This window comes from Perna viridis, chromosome 6 (genome assembly GCF_037379345.1).
Source record: "Perna viridis isolate PV_CMFRI_1.1 ecotype Kerala chromosome 6, ASM3737934v1, whole genome shotgun sequence".
Lineage (NCBI taxonomy): Eukaryota > Metazoa > Mollusca > Bivalvia > Mytilida > Mytilidae > Perna > Perna viridis.
This window is the reverse complement of record NC_142450.1, coordinates 47,569,962-47,592,866: the sequence shown is the minus strand read 5'-3', so window position 1 is coordinate 47,592,866 and position 22,905 is coordinate 47,569,962. Positions and strand designations below refer to the sequence as shown.

General features: G+C 31.7%; 2 protein-coding genes across 2 annotated transcripts; both read right to left on the bottom strand.

The window, feature by feature from the left end:
- Nucleotide 1: 1 nt before the first annotated feature.
- On the bottom strand, nt 2-9,260 carry LOC148615325 (cysteine and histidine-rich domain-containing protein 1-like). The gene is made up of 9 exons (XM_088590229.1): nt 9,105-9,260; nt 7,279-7,385; nt 6,956-7,033; nt 6,539-6,710; nt 3,711-3,775; nt 2,926-2,996; nt 2,398-2,500; nt 1,397-1,585; nt 2-856 (listed from the first exon to the last, which is right to left on the bottom strand). Exons 1-9 carry the CDS (start codon nt 9,169-9,171, stop codon nt 716-718), a joined length of 993 nt encoding a protein of 330 aa, XP_088446355.1. The 5' UTR covers nt 9,172-9,260; the 3' UTR covers nt 2-715.
- A 3,061-nt stretch (nt 9,261-12,321) lies between these two features.
- LOC148615324 (mitochondrial import inner membrane translocase subunit Tim13-B-like) lies at nt 12,322-18,226 on the bottom strand. Its single transcript, XM_088590226.1, has 3 exons — nt 18,057-18,226; nt 14,068-14,136; nt 12,322-13,308 (listed from the first exon to the last, which is right to left on the bottom strand). The coding sequence occupies exons 1-3, from the start codon at nt 18,150-18,152 to the stop codon at nt 13,210-13,212; spliced, it is 264 nt and encodes an 87-aa protein (XP_088446352.1). The 5' UTR covers nt 18,153-18,226; the 3' UTR covers nt 12,322-13,209.
- Between the last annotated feature and the right edge of the window lie 4,679 nt (nt 18,227-22,905).

Here is a 22,905-nt window from a genome sequence, read left to right as displayed (position 1 = left end):
AGACAGACAGGATATTTATAAAGATCCTTACGTCTAAGATATTTTACAGGTTATCAATCAGTAACTAGCATACATTAGTCAACCATTTAGTCATACATTTCGATCAAACATATATGTATAAATACAAAAGTGATAACCTTGTTAAACAATGAAAAATAATATTAAATGAAAAATCCTTTTTAACATTAAACCATGTACAACAAATCATTAAGAGGAAATGACACTGTAAAATATAGTTCATTATGTACAAATTCATGTGGTTCAAATTAGTCAAAAAAGAAGAGAGCAAATACAAAGGTATTGATGACTTCATTCCCAGTTCTACCTTTTTAAAGTTTATTTATGAAGGCATGCTGTTATAAGTTATGAAATGACTTCATCAAGAAAAATATTTTCAACTTATAATTATCATATCTGAGGTAGAATATTTTTATTCTATGATTTTTAAACTGGGAAAAAAAGTAAATATTTATAAGAAATCAAAGTTGCAACAATCCTGAAGTTAAAAATAATCTATTCTGACTCTTGGAAAGAAGCAGGAGTACTTTTTTTTATCATTAAAGGAACAAGTCTCATAAAACCTCTGAATAGCCCAAAGTGTTTTCCTCTATAACCTGTTCTTCCAAATTTACACAAGACTTCAGCACTCTCAAAATCAACACTTTGATTTATAGTACCAGTAATGATCTTTATCCTGCACTAAATTCTCCCAACATTATGATGAAGCCTCCTCTTTATTGTCAGTTTTAACAGGTTTATATTCTAGATCAGACCAACTAAATGGCTCTTTCTTCTTTAGATTTATCTCAACTTTTGTACCTAACATTTTCACATTACTAGACTCTGGGATTATTTCCTGTAAAATAAAAAAATAAAAGTTACATCATTATTGAATTTGAACTTGTCTACTTGTCATCTTCCTGCAAAACATTATAAAATGATTATTTTTCACTGAATTGATTAACTCTTCTCTGTACATTGACAGCGTAAAATTAAAATCTCAATTAAAACACAAGAAACATCTAAAAAATTTAAAAAAAGAACAAATTGCAGAGGAACCATAAAATTTTTCAAAGCATTTTTTCATCATTCTATTAAAAATGTGTTCACAACTGATTCTGAACTAACTTTGTATTTTATTTTTTTACAACTGCTGCACTATCAGACCTAAAAATTGTATGAGATATTCTATTGATACATAATCCCTAAGAAGGAAAAGATCGTTACATCTATGTCGTGGTCTTTAATACTTATTGACAAATAACAAAATTAAAGGTAAACTTAAAAATACTTATCGGGTGATGCATAGACAAAGATAGTAACCGACATGGGTATGTTTTATGTCAATATGGAATTCCTTAAACTTAATCATATCTAAGCACCATTTCATACTTACATCTTTCAAGTGTATATATCTTTCAAACAAACTTTTGCCATTTTCAAACACAATTTTAATACTGATAGAAATTTTATTCGCTTCAATCACTGTTTTATCTGGGTCAGCTACTTTAGAAAAAACTGATATAGTCACTAATGGACCTGTCTGGTGCCAGTCAAATCTACAGGATTTCTGCTCACCTTGACCCTGAAAAACAGGAACAAAACAGGACTATAAATTGAGGTAATCAACTACATGTAAAAAATTACAGCAATTTGAAACTGACTGGTACATCGTTCATTAAAAGTTTCAGGGTGATTTGAATAGTAAGAATTCATTAGGCTTACATGTAACTCACTTGTGAAAAACAGCTCTGAATTCAACCCATGTAAAGATGTTGAAAGCCATAACTATGTTGAACTTTTAGATTAATTAAGGATTGACTGAACTTTTTTTCTGCCTACGAAGAAATAACCTCTTCCATAGTACACACTAAATAAACTGGAAGTTTTTCTTTTTTGATTTCTTTGTGTTGTGTGATTAGTTCTTCATCTATTCTCATACAAGTATTCCCAGTGTAACCGAGTCTACAGATTTATATTTGTATGTACCTCCAGTATTACTATTTCTATTCACTATAATACAGGGGTCAACTTAAGACGCGGAATAAAAGAATAGAGAACATGTACAACAACTACATTTATGTAAAGGACAAAATTCATGCCGTCAAATCCAGAAAACAAATATGGATCTTATCATAAAACCAGAATTTTACAACAATTAATACTTGTAATAGCTGTTAAGAAAGTATGGGTTTACTCAATGAAATAATCTTATTTCTGCAATTATACAATTACATCAAGATTTTAAAAAATTATGAAACTCTTTTAAAACAGGAAGTGTGCTTGGTAAATGCACTAATAATAAATGAGTGACCCTCAATACTTTAACACTTAAAAAAATTAAGTAAAGGAACAAACAAAATTTGACTCCATGTTTAATGTAGAATAATAGATTACCTCAGGTTTGACCCATAAATGTTTACCAGTCTGACACCCTGCTTGGTCAAGGAAATTGTCAAATTCTGTTGTTTTTCTGACGCAACATGACCAAAACTTCAACCTGAAATCATATTCAACACAAAATTCAGTCATCGTTAATATAGTGAAACGTTTCAAGACCAGACACCTTTTGAAATCTCTCCATGTTCATTTCAATGCATTTTAAACCTGTATTAGAAGCAAACCTACCTAAAGAAGATAAAACTGTCAATCCAAGTTATTGTTTTCCAGAACAATCCCTAGATGTTATTTACCTAGGCTATGTAAACAGAATTCTCTTCCGATGGCTAACATTTTTTTTTCAGATGCAAGCTTACAGTATTAGTTTTGCATAACAGAGCTGTAACTCTTTTTCATTTTAGAGACCACTTTAAATACATGTTTTAAATTCTACATCTTATCAAAACTCAGTTTGGCTGATGTTTAAAAAAAAACAAAATTTAATAAAAATTTCATAAAAAAAAAGACAGACAGACAGGAACATACCCTTCGTGAAATACAGGATACCCGGGATGGTATTTGCATGTCTCTTCATTACTTGCCTCTCCCTGGTAACTCTAGAAGTACAATATCATAAATCATTATTCTACAATTACGACTAAATTTGTTTTCCACTTAGTACAAGGTCTGTTATATTAAGATATACTGGACCTGGTGCCACAAAACTTGAAAAATTATAGAAATCTGAGAATATTTAATGAATGTAATGTCACGAAATCCCAACACTTAGATCAAAGCAAGTGCAAACATGGGAGTTAATAAAAAATATCCTCAGAATTAGGTGTCAGGCAGGTAACAAAGGACAAAGTGTAAAATATAGAAACGTATGTTTATGACTGATATGGAAATATGTATGTGTGTGCATGTTTATCATATGATTGCAATACACATTTTTTGTAAGTCCAAATTGTGTTTTCCATATGTTTAAGAACACTTACAGATAACAAGTGATACAATACTCAATTATCTATACACGTAAATAGAAAGAAGACTTAAACCAAGTTGCACAGAGGGGAATATGGTGTCTTGAATAAATGTTGAAATATGTAATAGAATTTAACTGTCAGTATTTTTCCCATACTGTTAGAATCTTAGTGATATACACTCTGTGTATTCAGCAGCCAATGTATAACAAACTATAATATAACTGTAGAATTTTTGTCGTAATATCAAAGACAAATAACTATGTCTAGAATCCCATAAAGTAAATGTCTAGGTGTATCACAATACAAGGCCCCTGTCAATTAGATATCTCTAGGTTCAAAACTTACAGATTTACAAGAACTGTTTTTACAGCATTCACCCATCTGTATACCGTTCTTTGTGTTAGATGACTCTGTAAGACAACAATGAAGTATGAACAATAATCAAGAAATGATTACAATGTACTTCTAATTGAAGAATGTTTGGTTGTCATAATTTATGAGAGGATTGTTTTGTCAGAGAGACACATTTGACGTCCCCTCATGTATTTTCTGACATATATTAAAGTCAATTTACACTTACAGGTTTTAATTCTTTTGAATGGCGATATTTTACGATCAGAGAAAGAATTTGATAATGTCCTGATTTGATAGACATGAACCCTATTCCCTAAAAATGGTGACAAAATGACTAAAAATGTACATCTTCAATCAATCAATATATAATCAGTCTGCAAAAGAATCAACTTCCTAACCTAAATACTGTAGGAGGAGCTATCCGGAATAGACATGTACCCTATTCGCTCAAAATGATGACAAAATGACTATGTCCAACTATTCATAAAAATGTCAAAGATTGATAAAAATCAAAACCCTGATAATATGCACATCTTCAACCCATATATAATCAGTCTGAAAAGAATCAACTTTGTACCCTAAATACTGTAGGAGGAGTTAAGCAGAATAACTATATAACCTGAACGGGACGGACGGAATTACGGACAGGGGTAAAACAATATGCCTCAACTGAAAGTTGCAGGGGCATAAAAAGAAAACATATGCTATACCATTATGGCAGTTCAGTGCATGCAATATCATGTTTTATGGAACACTTAACAGAAGTATGGACTGAGGCCCATTGCAGAGGTCAATATCTCTTTTCAGTGTTCCATAAAACATGATATTGGATGCAGTGAGCTGCCATAATTGTTTTATTACATTTCATCTTGATTTTAAAACAAACATTTTGGTAAACATTTAACTTTGGCGAGTCAAGTAAATATAGCCAGTCGTTTTATATGTATTTGTTTTTGGATGTCTTTTTAAAAGTGAACAAATTTTAGGCAAATATCTTCAAATACATATCTGACCAATTAATATTGACTCTGATTCAGATAATTTTGTCACAGAATCAATTTTACAGTGAATAGAAACAGCCGACATCAGCACATACTATGAATGTGTCAGAAGTACAGTTTAAATGGAAACTAAAAAATACAAAATGCAGTAATACAATTAATGCATTATTATAACCAATAAAGAGCTGCGCTTTAAGCACAAGATATGCCTATTGCCTTTTTAACTTGTCCTTATGCTTTTAATGAATTTATATGATCAACTAGAAATGCTGTGAGCCCTGACAAATAATCTTCCCCCAAAATAAAAAAGTAAATAAAAAATGCACAAAGAATTTGGCACTATCAAGGCAACCTCAAGTTAAACTAAGTTTGTTGTCTTGATTTTTCATCCATACATTTCTATATTGATCAAAACACACTTTTCTGACAAGGTTACTTAATACCTTTCGTATATATTAGTTGATGATCATAACAAATGGTCCGTTTTCAACGATTTTTCAATGAATAGATTTCCTTGGCCGTTTCCGCCTTTTATTACAGAGTAAAACATCATAATACGGAAACGTAAAAGTTGACCTTTACACAAATCGGAAAGGAGCTTACTTCAAGAGATATAAACAATTCGCCAAAGTTTCATAAAAGTTGTTGAAAGTGTTTTTGAGTTATTGACCGAAGTGATGACGACGGATGGATGGACAGACGGACAGACTGACAACAGTATACCATAATATGTCCCGTCTTAGACAGGCCATACTTTCATTCACAAAATTCATATACACACATGAAAATTGAGTGTTGTAAACCTGTAATAATCCTTCATGGCAAGAATGTTAAATGCAGGAATGTTAATTTTTTATAGGATGGAATGGTAAGCACACTAAATTCTGAAGCTTCCTAAGTTACTTTAATATATATCTGATTTCAGTTGGCAAAATTTTCCAAATAATTAGAACAGAGTATTGAAAAGTTGTGTTGAAATGTTCTGAATTTGGTCTTGTATATGAAGTTGGCCCGATGTTTATGACCTGAGAGAATAACTGTAAATATCCCTGCAATTCTGAATTTACTACCAAGATAATCTAATGCTTTTCCATTCATATAATTAACATTAATATGGCTTGAAAAATTTGATCCTTGTCGAAATAGTCATCCAATTAGTTCTTTTAACATTGAGATTGATGGATACTCTAATGGCTTAAACAAAATTAATCTTCCTGTGCACTTTTGTAGTTAATAAATATGTTCAGTATGCTTTCTAAACTGATACCCCACTTCCCCATTTGATAGCATGCATCTTATGACTCACAAACTGTTCTGCATGACAATCTTAAATACCATCAGAATATATGTAGTATAAATTCTGTGAAAGTTTCAATAAATCTCAGTAGTGTAGAAGGAGTAACAGATAAGACATTGGTATCCCTGTGTTCCCATATATTCAAAAATGATAAAGTCTATGTTTTGTTATATAAAACCTCCAAATTGATTTGGATAAAGATCTCAAATAAAAGGTGCACAATGGGAATATGGGTATGTCATAAAGATTCTATGAAAGTCTCATTCAATTCCATTCATTGGTGTAAGAGAAGTTATGGATAAGAGATGGGTACTCCTCTGCAAAACTGAAGTATGAATAGAAGTACAGACATAAGGACAGACAATCCTATCACTACAAACCATTTTGTAAGTGGGGTATGATAAGAATGGGATAAAAAAAATGACTCCTAAACATTTAATAAAATTAAATGAATAAAAGACAGTACATGACTGACAAATGTCTCTTTATATTCCTATTATGGGAATACATGAAATTCTTGCCTTCAGCAGATTTGGAAATTTCTAATTCCTTCATCTGTTTTTCAAGTTCCCGTTTCAATGATGCTCCAACGGTAACCTTTAACCTTTGCATAGGTTCATCAAGTGGAGGTCGCTCATCATCTGTCTTTACTTTTGGCTTGGGTTGTCGGACTTCTATCACTTTTTCTTTAAGCTAAAAAAAAAGGTTAATTATGGTATGAAATCTACAGATACATTGGAAATAAAGCAACATTAAATCTTATATATCTACCGGTAAATCAACATTTTCTAGGGTATTCTCTATGTGAGGTCTTGTTATGAAAAAAGGGCAAATCCTCAAATGATCACAGATTAAACATTTTAGCTGTTCTCATTGTCATTATATCCGCCAATATAAAATATGTTTTATGCAAATTAATGTCATTGAAAGTTACTTACAAGATCAGCATTTTCTACTTTCTCAGGTTTCTCAGGTTCTACAGGTTTCTCATTACTGTGTTTACCTGTTGTACAACCCTGTCAAACAATCAGTACAACTTCACTGGTCAAATCAATACATGTATGGGTTAATTAATATACTATATGTATTAATGTTCATTAGTCAAAGAGAAAGAATAATGTGTATTTGACAACATTACTAAACATTTTCCTTTCACAATGGGTACTCTACTTATTATATAAACATTCAGAAAAACTGAAAAGTCTGAACCAACAGGAAAGTTGATAAGTACTGACAAGATGACGGTGAAGTCTGCACTTACAGGAAAACTAAGAAATACTGTGAAATCTGTACTCCTCTTCTGACAACATGACCAACCTTTCAGGGCATCATGAAAAACAGGAACTCCAGGGTGGAAAGTACAGGAACCTGTAACAAATAAGAGATATGTGGATTAATAATGTATTTAATAAAGTGACAGTCTGTATGTTGATAGGAGTAATAATGACTAAAAAATTTAGTTGGCATAAACAATAGGATACATTTATACCTACACCCCCTTTTTCTTCTTTTTTTTTTGTGGGGGGGGGGGGGTAAATGTCCACAAACTCAAAACAGGAATGATAGATAAATGAACATACAATGTACCATTACTTCCTCATCAGACAATGATATAATCTATATGTACATGTATAAAGAAAACAACTAATGACCAATGAAGCGTCTCGTTTTATTGCTTCTTTGACACGTCCATGTTTGGGGATGGAGATGTGGTGGTCAAAACAAAATAGTATCTCCAGTGCGGAATCTAAGGGGGATTAACATCCATGTGTCCACTTTTTTTCTACTATACACTTGGAAACTTCTCTACCACTCAAAAATATTCATACAGGAAAAAATGTTTTAGCACCTGAAATCACACCAACAGTAAACAAAAATCAGACTTAGTTAAAGCCGGTAGTTATAGGACAGAATATGTCACTTTTAAGTGCTATAGGGTTCAGAGACCTATAATTAAAGAAGTAAGAATCTTGTTAATTAGCTAGTTTATCTATAAAATTATCACATGGTGGAGAACGAGATTCCCGGACCTTTCCACTTGTTTATTAAGTTACTTTTTGATGAAATGATCTGAAATAAATGATACATGTACATGTAGATGCCTAGAAGATGTAAAACTGGGAAACTGAAGATTTTATTCAATTATCTTTAAAAATAGAAAAATTGTGATAAGGTGGGGGGAGGGTCTATAACTTGTTTTCAATACTTCTTTTTTGTTTGTTTCGGTAGGAAGAAAAATGTGGTCTGAATATGAAGCTAAGATACCGTAGAATGGAAATTGAAGGTTTTATTTCAATATTCCCAATACTTTTTAGTTATGATCATTTAAAGTCAAGTTGTCATTGTCGATTAAGTAAGTCCGATACACTACCATCAACCAAAATTTTAATTTCTCCACAGTGGAAACACTCACGTCCTCCACTGTGATTCCATCAAAGTAAAAACCAGGACAAAATTGCTCCATTTCAATAGTTTACCATATTTTTTTCTGTTCTTTACTGAAATGTTATTAAATAGCTAGAACTATAAAATGTTTTGGTAGGACAGGAAAAGTTAATTACTGACAATTTTTTAAATGATGACACCACTGTGGAGAGTGGACAAATTAAGATTTGTATTGACAATAGTGTATCTTGTTCCCTGCCGCATGTTAATATAAGATTTCAGTTAGTTACAAATCTCTTAAATTACAAGTCTAAAATGTATGTAGGTATACATTCTTAATACATGAAGTGTTTTGCAAATGAAAGTCATAGCCTTTTTAAACTTGATAGCCTTAAAAGATCATTGTGAGAACCTCACAACTCTATCCCTTTACAGATAAACTACATGTAGGTACCGATAAAGTATCTGGTTTCTCATTCGACACTAGAGAGGTAATATCTTAGGGCAAAATGAAATCCTTAAAATGAAATTCGACGCTAGGGATATTATATGTTTTAGCACCACCATTCTTGTCAAAGCAATGGATAACGTGTTTCTATTAAAACATTAATTATTCCCAATACTGCAATAGTATATTGAGCTTTAAAATTAAATGCTTATTAAGTTATTTGCGATCGAATCAGAAGTCAATCAAATACATACTATCGTTATTGCTTTCCGGATCATACTTTTGTCCACATCCTTTGTTGTAACACTGTATTGTGGTCATTTTTATTTTCTGACAGCTCAATGCACCTTTTTTCCAGAAAATTCAAACGGGAAATCCCTAACATGTGCAACTTCCGGTCTGCTGTCAACAAAGAAAACATAACTCTAGTGCAGAGAGAGAGAGAGAGAGAGAGCAGAGAGAGAGAGAGAGAGAGAGAGAGAGAGATTTCTTAACACAGTCCTTTATAGCAAGCCAAAGTGGACAAAAATCAATATTTTGTAATATTAGAAGATGAATTTTTAATATTACAAGATCATTTTTTAATATTAGAAAAGATTTTTTTAAATTAGAAATTCATTTTGTAATATTAAAAATTGAATTTGTAATATTACAAATTGAATTTGTAATATTAGAAAATAAATTTGTAATATTAGAAAATAAATTTGTAATATTAGAAAATCACTTTGCAATATTATAAAATCATTCACGTTTTTAATATTACAAAATGATTTTCTAATATTAAAAAATCGAAATTGAATACAACAAATCCATTTTCTAATATTAGAAAATCAATTTCTAATATTAAAAAATCGTTTTTTAATATTAGAAATTCAATTGAATTTTTAATATTAAAAAATGATTTTTTTAATATTAATTTTTTTTTGTGATATAAGAAATCTAATTTGTAATATTAGAAAATGAATTTGTAATATTAAAAATCATTTTTTATTATTAGAAAATACTCATTTTTGTCCACTTTCGCTTGCCATAGTCCTTCCCATATCTGCTATGATCTTATCAATGAAAAATTGCTAAATGGTACTTTAAAAAATCATTTAGATGATACCACTATTCTTTTACTGGTAGTGAAATTCAAAGGATTGGAAAGTACTTAAAACTATAGACTTGTAATTAAATTGAATTATAGGTCTCTGTTAACAATAGTATGTTAATTTTATTAGAGAGCAGTTTTATGAAATTTGAAATATTCAGTCATGATTTTTTGTTTCCAGTGGTAGAGAGAAGGTAACTTTGATGTTTGAAGGATTAAGTTTTGGCATTCATACCAAAGGGGTGAGCAGTCCAACAAAAAAATGATGATCCGTTGTTCAAATGGTCAAGGAGCTACGAAAGCGTATTGGGGATATGGTATTTCTTTTTTTTTTTAATTTGTTATATCAAATTACTTATTTTTTATATCAAATTATTAACTTGTTATATTAAACAGAGATCAAGACAACGTTTACTATATTTATGAACCCTGAATGGAGCAGTACATCTTTTTCTTTTTTAGGTAGCTTTCCCAGTTTGTCATCTTGTTCCGACGGAGTCGGTATAGTTTCGCTTTTCACTCTTTGACCTCAAGGACGCTCTTCTATGGAAACTCAAGTCACTTGATCGCAATTCTGTTTCCCGATTGGCCAAATACTGATAACTTAGTGGCGTTCAAAAAACTGGATCGAAAATTTGAAATTGCGTTCGAAAAAACTGTTACAGTATCGAAAATTTGAAATTGCGTGCCATGTATTATTTTCTTGAAAGACATGTAGAAACTTAGAAGTAACATTTTACTGCGTCGGCTATCTTTTTTTAAAGATAGTACGTGTTTTGTTTTGTTTTATTTTTTTATTGTCATTTTTTTAAATATTTTTTCCGAATAACTTCTAATTCAACTTATTTTGGCAATGTTCATATTGTTTTTACTTCTGTTTTAAAGATTCTTTTATCTTCTAACTTCCGTCTTGTCCGCACATCTCAAAAACGGCTAAATGGATACAATACAGGGGAAATGATTATCTTAATAAATTGTTTTGTAATAATCGAATAGACAAAAACATTCAAGAGTATCCAGTCCATTATAATTTTATTTTCGTTTTGTTATCTCAAGTTCTCATCATGACGCAGTTTGTCTGGTAGATTTACTTTTTTTTCATTGTTACCGCGAAGTATTTAGGGGCAACATGTATAATGTTGTTTTGGGGCTATCTGCAGCTTGCCCTGTGGTGTGAGTGTTTCCTTGTCATTAATTGGTGGCATTGAGCCGACATTTTTCATCCAGGTGGCACTGGTAGATCCAGAGGAATGTGCAGGGTGTTTGCACTACATTTGATTGAAAAATTTCTCATTTTCATGTGTAAAATTTACAAAAATGGCAATTACATGTAATATCCTAGCACCCCTTATTCTGAGGAACCCCGGCTGGCACCCCTACTTTTCAAAGTGTCTGAATCCACCTTTGGGTGGAGTTGTTGTCTCTTTGACATATTCACCATATCTATTCTCATTATTTCTTATCTAAGCACTCAGTCTGTGACACATAATCAATCATTTGACCTATCCCTTTTTTAGACATGCATGTACTATAATGCATTGTGAGGCATATGTCTGGTCCATTACGCGAATTTGACCATGGACAAAAAGGGAAAGCTTTACTGAAAATTCGGTTGTTTGACCTTGACCTTAGATCTTTGGCACATGGATGCATCACAGCAAAGGTGCTTTGAAAATCAAGCTAAAATCAAGGAAAAATTGTTTGTCGTCGTTCTTCATTACTTGGTCTGAATTTTTTTGCTTGTTGATGTATCATGATGTTGTCTGAGGTAACCACAATGACCTTGACCTTTGATCACAAAATACACTAAAACTATTAACAGTAAAAACTTCTGAATATTTTTTTGTGTAATTTGACCTTTGATACAGCCCCATGTATTGACATGATGTGGTTTGTACCTAAAAGTGACCTTAATTTAAAAGTCAAATTGATTTTTTTAAATCAGTTTATATCACCATTAGGTGGAATGTTGGGTGAAATATTGACCTTCGTGAGATCCTTGGATTTTGATCTAAAAGGTCAAATTTATGTTTTTTTTAATTGTATGAATCATTGCAGATGAATTCAGTCTTGTACCATTTTACACATGTAAAAGTTGTGTGGCCTTTTCACAGGACTGATATAGATTAAATTATAACCACCAATTGAAATGTCATTCTGATCCTGTGACTGCAAAAAAGGTAGGAATACTGTGCAAGATATTTTATGTGAACACAATTTACAAGATACGTGTACCTATCAAAGACAAACAGTCTGTAATAACATAAGAGAATTCATGCTGTTTATACCTTTGGGTCACAAAACCTGTTTTCTTTTCATTATTAAAAAACATTATTAAGCAACACTCTAATTTGCCCAAAAAAAAAAACGGACTAGTCTAGTTTTTACCACTTTAATATTTTTTCTTGATTTCAATTTCTTTCATATTATTTTAGTTACATACTAGAAACAATTCATGTACATACATTAACAATAGTATAACATACTGCCACTTAGGTCTCACTAACCACTTCTAACGTTTCCATTACTTTACATGTTAAAAAAGTAATTTTCAAAGTCTCACTGTGAATTCCCAGGACAAATGACATCTTAAAGTTGCATACCGTTGCGAAGCTTGGAAAATAAGGCTTCCAAAATCATTATGCTAATGGTACGATGATAGTAGAAATTCTTCACAAAATTTACTTGAATAAATAAAACTGAAAATCCACATTTTTACCTGTTCTGCTGACAGCATGGAGGCAAATTACTCACACATGTAAACAATATTCATACACTTTTGTAGTTAATTACATATATAATTTTAAAGTACACATTCTCAGATTCATTTTGACTACTTTTAATCATAATACACACAAATAATGCACTTACAATGCATATGTCTAGGTTCAGTGTGTTTTTGGTACTACATGGGTGGGGGGGGGGGGGGTGGCCATTTGACCCGGAAGTGGTTAGTGAGACCTTAACTTGCTGTTTATCTGCTCTCTTCAAACAACAAATAAAAGAAACAAGACATGTTATAATCTATATTTAAATAATATAAAAAAAACTAATCATAAACTAACAACACCTATCCATATAAAATGGTAACAAGCTAACGTGATATTAGCTTCTTCTGTTGTTATATTTGTACAAGTCTTGTTGCCGATGGATATATGATACGATCAAGTCCTGAATGTAGGTAACAAATCACATTCACACATCATTTATCAAGGACTGACTGCTCTATTAAATTGTTATTAACACACTATTTGATCAATGAAATATCACATTCTGCCAGCTTCTTTTTGAAGTCTTGTGCTATAAGTCCTTGATACTAAATTCCATGAATCCATATATCTGTCCATACACATTGCTACACATTTCTGAAATTGATAAATAGTTATAGATTGTGTATTGATTTCATGACTTTTTTTTTTAAAGAACAGTTGATTGTTAGGATAACATATCTTGCATGTTCACATCTAAATATACATGTATGTATTTCAAAATTTATAAATAATACCTTGCATTCCATTTCAAAAATATTTGTACTCGTATGACACCAAAATCAATCATATCACTGCTATCTTATAAACACACTGGCTGTATTTGATTTATTGTCAATTGTCTAAAACCCTACTTCATATAAAAACAATAATTTAGAATACATAAGCTACACTGTACACTACTGTCAACACAAGTTTTAATTTCAGTACTCTCCACAGAGGAGTCACAGTTTGTTTATAGTGTACTACTCCTGTATATACACCAAGGTATATTTAATGGTTCTAGTTGTTAATAACGTTTCTCAGTTATGGACAGAAAAAAGTATAGAAAAGTAAAGAAATGGAACAATATTATCCTAGTTTTTACTTTGGTGGAGTCACAGTGGAGTAAAAGTGGAGGACACGAGTGACTTCGCTGTGAAGAGTGGAGAAATTTTGGAAGACGGTTGTGTATATCAAAGCCTTACTTGTTATTCTAGGGACCTTATACCAATACTGAAGCATCTAGAACACTCATATCAAGACTTTAGTAGAATGAAGGTCTTCACATAACCTGATTTGGAAAAGTGCTATGTAATAATCTAAATTTACAATTTTGAAATTTATAACTTGAGTAATCAACAAAGAGCTACTGACCTGTTCTGAACTATCTAAAGATGAACCAGGCTTTGTTACACACTTTTTGAAACATTTTTCAGTTATTTTCTGGAAAAAAAAGTATAAACAGTTTAAACTCACAAGTACAATAGTATTATGTAGAAAGCCGATAAAACCATCATGTTGGCAGAAATAAAATATTCAATGAGAAGGGAAAAAAAACACTTTTGTCATGCTCATGACTTGACTTGCTCATGATGGCAACAGTAATTGGATTCAAGTAGCATCAGAAAATGAAGGGATGTTAAAATAAACAACTGTGTCATCAATGCATGATACATCTTTTCCCAGAAATCCGTTCTTCTAAACTTAAATGAATATTCATTATCCATATATGGTTTAAAGCACGGTCCAATTAGTCCATCCACCTAAAAACAAAAAGCCATAGGTGGATCAAATTTTTAGCATGAACACGCCAAAAGTGACAGAATAATTCAGCTGAATGAGCGGTCACATACTCCTAATGGTTAAAGTGAAGAATACTGTCTCTAATCAAACACAGCACATGAATAGCAGGTTTATAAATGTACCATTAAATGATTATGACACTGAAATATATTCCCTATCCACACTTTTTGATCAAAATTAGGTCTTTTTAGACAAATGACCAAAATATTCACTTAATCTAAAAAGTTCGAAAGGGTTGATTTGTTGTTGAGTGTTTGTGAATTTACTACCATTTTTTTTTTAAGATTGAAGAATTCCCATTAAGAATAATTATTTATATAAGAACACTGAACACCAGACTCCTGTAAACCTGAATCGCTCACCTGGTTCAATTTTTGTTTTTCAAAGGCAATAAATTCAACAAATTTTGACTCAAAAGAAGAATAAGGTAGGACATATCATTAGGATCATTTCATCAATTAATAGTTCCTTTCTATTCTTCACATATCAAGGGCAATAACTATTACAAGGAGTCACCTGACATCTTTGATCCAAGACCATTTCAAAAATTGAAAGTTTCTTAATGGTCCTATCACAGTTTTCAAGATATTGACTAAAAACTGTAAATTAAAACGTCACTCTTTGCCTTTCAAGGGCAACAACTCTAGCAAGGAGTGGTCTGACATCTTTGATCCAGTGCAGAATTTTGAATACCTTGCCATAAGGATCATTTCGGGATTTGAAAGAATTTGGCTTAACAGTTTTGGAGATATATGAGAAAAACTGTCTACCCCTGATGTTCTATTTTTAGTAACAGTGGCCATGTTTTTCAATGGATCAAAAAACCCAACATCAGTTCTATGCATGATACCCCAAGGAACATGTATACCAAGTTTGGTTCCAGTTGGTCAAGCATTGTCGGAAGAGATGATTTATGAAAGAAATAACATTAAAAATAGACAGAAAGTTGAACAAGAGGCTCCCAGAAGCCTGAATTGCTCACCTTGTTAAAGTTTGTCTTTCAAGGGCAATAAATTTAACAAGGAGTTGTCCAACAATTTTGAATCAAGAAGACTTTGGTAGGACTTACCAGCAATTGAAAGTATATTTCTATCTATTACAGTTTTCAAGATATTGGCTGAAAACTAAAAAAAAATCATTTTTCACCTTTCAAGGGCAATAACTCTTACAAGGAGTTGCCTTATAACTTTGATCCCTGAAGACTTTTGAAAGCCTTATAATAAGTATCATTTCAGCAATTGAAAGAGTTTGGCTAAACCTAACAGTTTTGGAGATACATTTGTACACACGAAAAACTACTGTCTGACCCCTATGTTCTAATTTTAATAATGGTGGCCATGTTTTTCAATGGATCTAAAATTCCAACATCATTTCTATGCAGGATACCCCCAAGGAACATCCATACCTAGTTTAGATCCAATTGGACAAGTAAAGTCAGAGGAGAAGATTTTTGAAAGAAATAACATGATTAAAAACAGCAAAGAAAACATCGAAAAAGGGCAATAACTCCAACATGGCTTAACAGATTAAAATGAGAATTTGACCACAGATACACCACACTCATGGACTTGTGTTTCTATAACACTCAGGTCAGAGTTATAAATCCATGTTAGTTGGTGAAACACAGTACCAGTCAGATTTTTTCATGTTGAAATGTGAGTGTTACACCCACCCAGCTGGGACATCATATATTCCAGTTGTTAATTGTGTCCGGAGAACCACCAACCTGGGTGAAAAATCACCTAGCACGGTGAAGTTAATCTCATTGATCTTCGCTGACAATATGGACATTAGTATCCTAGCTCCCAAGTCACTGACATGTACATGTACTTTAAAAAAGAAATTTCTCAGAGTTAACTAGAAGCATTTTTGCGATCGAAAACGATCGGCTGAGGACACCGTCTCATCCTCATTTGGACAACATCCAAGTAACTTATATAATTATTACTGACAATGTTTCCAGTTGATTAAAGGCTTTTACTTTACAATTCTTATGTACACATTATCATGGGATATGTAATTAGTTTCTTTTATTTCTGTAAAAGCCGTTCAATTATTAAAACTTTGAGAAACTAAAAGCGTCACCAGATTGTTTTTACAAGTCTGTCACTCGAATCAAATTACAAAAATCAATACTTTCAAAGTATCTTATTTATAATTATAAATAGTAATTATCAATTTACAAGTGCAAAATTAAAATATCAAAAGTTTGCACTATTACTTAATAAAAATACAAAGTAACATTTCTACATGATATTTCCCACTCACTGGACATAGCTTTTAATAAAAAAAAAAAAAAAAACAACACATCAACAAATGATACTAAATATGTACAAAATATTTAAAAAAAATAAATTTGTTTATCTTAACTGGAGTGCTCCAAATTAACTGAGAAACAGCAACACAATATACTTCGTATCTTACAATGAATTACCCGTTATGCCTCACTGAATTTCATGACTATTGCATCATACAAAGGTCGGTGTTGACTAGGTGGAATCTGGGTGGTAAACACACAAAATGTCAGTGTAACGCTGACTTTCACTCAGGTCGGACTTGAGTGTTAGAGAAACAAATGTCGTTGAGTGCAGTGTAGATCTCATCATGCTGAACATTTTTACCCAGTCAGAATGTGGCTAAACCTAACAGTTTGGAGATATATGTAAAAAAACTACTGTCTGACCCCCTATGTTCTATTTTTAGTAACTGAGGCCATGTTTTTTGTCGGATCAAAAATCCCCAAATCAGTTCTATCCAGGATACCCTAAGGAACATTCATACCAAGTTTGGTTTAAATTGATCAAGTACTTTCAGAGAAAAAGAGTTTTGAAAAATTGTTATGACAACAATGAAGACAGACACCAAGTGACAACAATAGCTGAAAAAAACATAGAAATAATTACAAAAGATTTTTGTTTACATATTGTACTTCATTATAGCGAGCTCTTTACACTACCAAACCAACTCACAGGGATTGATTTTCAGAATTTGTTCCACTACCTAAATTTAGCATATACTGAAAATTTACATTCACTAAATTTAAGTTCAAGCTAATTAGAAACTATCAGTAAAAATCAATAAAGTTTGATAATGATCAACACTATTCCTTTAGACTGAAGAGTTACATGTATGCAAGATGGCTATTCACATGTATTTTTACAAAATTCAAATTATGCATTTAAGAAGGTGCATTTAGCATTATAGGTTAATGGTTTTGTTATCAAAGGTATGATTCTTCATTAAAACCCAACTTAATGCAATGGTGTTTTTTTTCCCCTTAAATTTTCGTACCCGAGAGATTCCCTGATTATTATAATGAATAAAGCTATCTTATCTATATTTTAAAGACTTGTTAGGAGTGACCAAACACTGTATTATTTAGTTCCTGATGATGTGCAGTCTAAAAAGTGAGACATGTGTGTCCTATAAAAGAGAGTCACACCAAAATAGGTAACGATTATCTGTTGATGTAGTGACACTCAGTATGCATGATATTTTTCAAAATATACAGCAGCCGTGAAAAGGGAAACGTTGTAATTTCGAAACTGTATACTTTATACCGTTAGTAATTCCTGTGCATTAGCAAGTGCTAACTGTGCTTTGACCTGCTCCATAACTTCATCTTTCTTTGTAGGATCAAGTTTAGAGAAATCCATTTTCACCCGTCAATGTCAAAGTGAAAATATGACCATGTGGGCAGATCTAGGTCTGTTCAGCGCTTGAAATTTGATTAATTCACTGAAAACCACAAAACCTGAAATTGATGGAACACTACAATGTTAAGTATTAAATATGTGAAACTAGAAAATTTGTACTGAAATACCAAGCTCACAATGAAAAAAAGAAAATAATGTGTTTTTTTTCGGTGGAAGCAATCAACTATGAAATTAAAAAGATTTGTATATATTTTATGGCTTATCTGGTCTTTGCTAGTTGATATTTCTACCTACCTCCATAACAATCTGAACTTTTCTGGGATTTTCCCTACTATAAGCAGGAAAACCGAGTAGTTTCGATTGCCGCGGGAAATCAAGGCTAGAAACCACTAATTCCACTTCCCATAGGCTTCTATGCTAATTTCACAATATTCAATGGCTTCTCTGGACTTTACCTTAACTTTAACCTGCAGAGGACTATATATCGGCACGATTCTCTACATATGTCAGCTCACAATCCTCAGAATGGCATGTGGGGTTAGCAAACTTGCAGTGCAGTACTGGTCACCGGAAGTGAAGGGTCTAAAAATAGCATGGAAAATCCCGGTGTTTTCACAAGATATGAGTATATTTAGAAACCATTATGGAGATTAGGCTTCACATCACAAGAAGCAAAATGCACCTATAAAATGTACAGAAATGTTTTTACTTACAGAAACTGTTTAAATTTTTTAAACAAGATGAGAACTTTTTTCACAGCACTATGAAGAACAGGGGTAATTTCTGCTATGACTATTTTTGCGGACCTTCCAAATGTTCATTGGTTGAATTGGTGGTCTGTAACCTAAAGAGTCACTTTCTGTCTTCGAAAAAATAAATAACTATACAAGTATCTTCCTATACACATACTGAATGCATTTGCAAAGTTTCAGTGAAATGTGACAAGCACTTTTTTAAATATTTGATTTTTAAATATAGGGTAACCAAGTTGCGCTAGCAAAAAAGTGACAATATTCTACCATACTTAAATGCATTAAATATTTGCAAAGAACTTTTTCTGACTTTTCAAATAAAAAAAATCAATCATGACTTGTTTTGTAGCAATATTAATAAAGAGATAGCCTTTAAAAGTAATCATTTTCTGAAAAATTGTTCTATTTTTAAAAATTTATGTCTGACATGCCTCCCCCTTTAATCTTGATCACATGTCAAAAACCCTAAATCTTTAAATTATCACAAAAGGTGATATCTTTGGCTTTAAATTTGTAAATACAGTGTTTTCACATTAAAACATGACCAGTAAAGGGCACCTAAAGCAAAAAAAGTACTCAAAAATGGATTTTCCATGTTGCCATAAGGAAATGTTTATATGTCCTTAACCGCAGCAATGAAAGTGAGTTTTTCCTCATTTCTAACCAAATGTTTGCTCAAATCTACACAAAACTTGATTTCAAGTGCTGATTACCAACATATTGAGGTAAATATAGCCCTCAAAGTTTAATATTTTATATTTTTACTAAATTTTCTGCACTTTTTACAAGATAGGACATAAAAATCAGCCAAAAAGACCAATTTTCCATAATTTGGACCTATAAACTTAAAAAAATGCATATCTTGAAGGATTTTTGTTGTGTATTCCTCTCATGGCAAAGTTTACAAGATCTTCAAGTAGTTTAAAGCTATTCCAAGAAACTTTTCATTTTGCCATGGCTTCAGCTTAAGGCTAGAAACCACTAATTCCACTTCCCATAGGCTTCTATGCTAATTTCACAATATTCAATGGCTTCTCTGGACTTTACCTTAACTTTAACCTGCAGAGGACTATATATCAGCACGATTCTACATATGTCTGCTCACAATCCTCAGAATGGCATGTGGGGTTAGCAGACTTGCAGTGCAGTACTGGTCACCGGAAGTGAAGGGTCTAAAAATAGCATGGGAAATCCCGGTGTTTTCACCAGATAGGGGTATATTTAGAAACCATTATGTAGATTAGGCTTCACATCACAAAAAGCAAAATGCACCTATAAAATGTACAGAAATGTTTTTCCTTTCAGAAACTGTTTAAATTTTTTAAACAAGATGAGAACTTTTTTCACAGCACTATGAAGAACAGGGGTAATTTCTGCGTAGGACTGTTTTTGCGTACCTTCCAAATGTTCATTGGTTGAATTGATGGTCTGTAACCTCAACGATGAAAACATTGCCACAGTCCCAGATTACTAAAGTTTTCCCTTATCATCGTATATGTGTTTTAAAATTTTGAGTTCTAACGCACATTTGGCATGGTCATTTTCAGAAGCCTATATTGACATAGTCCTCATGCAGAATTAGCAAAAGGATGTGTTCTTTTCCCCACTGCACACTTTAAATACCGAAACTGCGAAAACATTCTCATTTATACTGTCTGAAACAAATTAACAGGCTGCAATCAGAATAGCTAATTTAGAAAATGCAAATAAAGAACAGAAAGCGGCATTTGATTGGCTTTTGAAATTTCTGCAAAGTAAGTCTAACAGTGTCTTAATCCGTAGTCATTTTAATGCATAATACATTTTATTATTACTTGACATATAATATATCCTCACAACCATTATGAATTTCTCTCACATAATCCGATCTTCCAGTGTATATCATAGACCTGTAATTAAAGAGATTAGCAAGAAATCTTCTATTAAAAAGTAATAACATTTATCAGAGACTCAGTTTCCCATTTCGAAATTTTGTTACCGTCATTTCAAACTAGTAAAATTGTTTTTTTTTTTTTTTTTTTTTTTGACAGATTTAAATATTTGTGAAAAAAGGTTAAATGATGAAATGAAACAATATTTGTAAATGTGTGTGAAGTTGGATACTGTTTGGATTTTGATCTGCAGATCATATCCGTATATGTTAGTACTCGTACATTTGTGTGGTGGGGTCACCCACAAAGTCTATGAAAAATTTAGAATCTCCCACATAAAAATGTAAGATTTGTGGTAGGTTTTGGCTATATTTCAGTAAAAAATATGAAATAATTAAATTTTTACATAAATAAAAGTGTTTTTACCTGTAGTTCTCCCCATGAGACAGTGTCAGTAGCGGAGAATCTCCCACATGAACTGTTCCAAAGGTTTATAGGTTTACATATCTCTGAAATCAGTATTAAAGATTAACATTCAGTTGAAACATATAAGAAAAAAAAACAGTTCTAATTTATATAGGAAATGCAAATTTATAATTACAGTTTTATTTTACTTCTTTAAGATCGAGTGTATTTTCACAATGATCAAAACGTCCAGTGCTAATGGCACTGATTTTTTTTAATTCAAAATGATGAAAGTGCCTAAAAAAAGCTGTAATTAAAATTTTCTTCATAATTTAACAAAACCTATCTTCATTCAAAGTGCAGCATAATATGAGAGATAGTCAATAAATATCATACTTGACATCAAATTGATAAAAATGGAGTCAATATCTGACAAAAAAACATATTTTTACACACTTTTCCAATGTCTTGAAATGCACGTTTTGAGGTTTCTGCACTTTCGATTTAAACTTTTTCTTTGTATATTTGGGTCACAATGCTATATATTTTAATATAATTTTGTGTTGCAATTTGTTTGATATTTAAATGAATTTTGTCTGGACGATAAGCAAAATGTGCTTTAATCAGCATAAAATCTTTTATTTTCACATTGTTTAAGAATTTTTTATATGAAACGAAACATGATAAAATAACAAACTTTTATGTTAAAAAGTCAGTTTCAAGGGGGAGATAATTGTTTGGAAACAGGTTATAGAAATGTATTGGAAATCTTGGTTAATTGAAAATAAGGAGAAAACAGTTTCGTTACCCCTAAATCAAGATTAACATGTTTATGAAAGAATATCAAATAAGTTCTTTTTACAATTTTGTAATGAACTTTGTAGTCAGTTTTTAATAGTTTGTATAATAGGGAAAATTCCTTAATATGTTATCTATATACTGTGGAAGCCTATTGGGAACATAGTATTTCTTTTTTTTAATTTATTATATCAAATTACTTATTTGTTATATCAAATTGTTAATTTGTTATATCAAATTATTTATTTGTTACATCAAATTGTTGGTTTGTTATATCAAATTACTAACTTGTTATATCAAATTATTAACTCTAAATTAAAAGCTGGTTGTTATTCAACTCCATTTTCTAGAAGTTCACAGTCGTGGGTAGACGCTATTTAATTGAGTACTATTTTAGAATGTTTCTCACATTTACTCAAATAGAAGAGGTACTTTTGAGAAAGCATGATATCAAATTGTCAAAAAGACATATTAAACGAATAACTGCATCATTAAGGTTGTATTGAAGAAAATACAAGTCAAATTTCCTTGATGTGGTAGACTTCATTTCTAAAGAAATACAACGATCCGGAAAATATCATGGGTACATTACTAAGGGGGTTTTAAGGTCCTTGACTACCCTGTTGGGTCTCGCACAGACGGTAATCATGGGTACAGATGGATGCATTCTAAATGTATGGACAGTAGGTTATTTGTAGACCAAGAGACAGTGCGTTTAATAATAAAGTGTTTAGACCTTCGAAGGCATAGAATGTAGAAGTCGAAAATTGAAAAGTGGAAATTATTATAATCAAGGTCCAAACTACCTATGGCACATGGATGGTTATGATAAACTCAAGCCATACGGAATTTGTATTGATGGTTGCATTGATGGCTTTTCAAGAACTTTGCTTTAGCTAGAAGCTTATTCAACAAATAACGACCCCT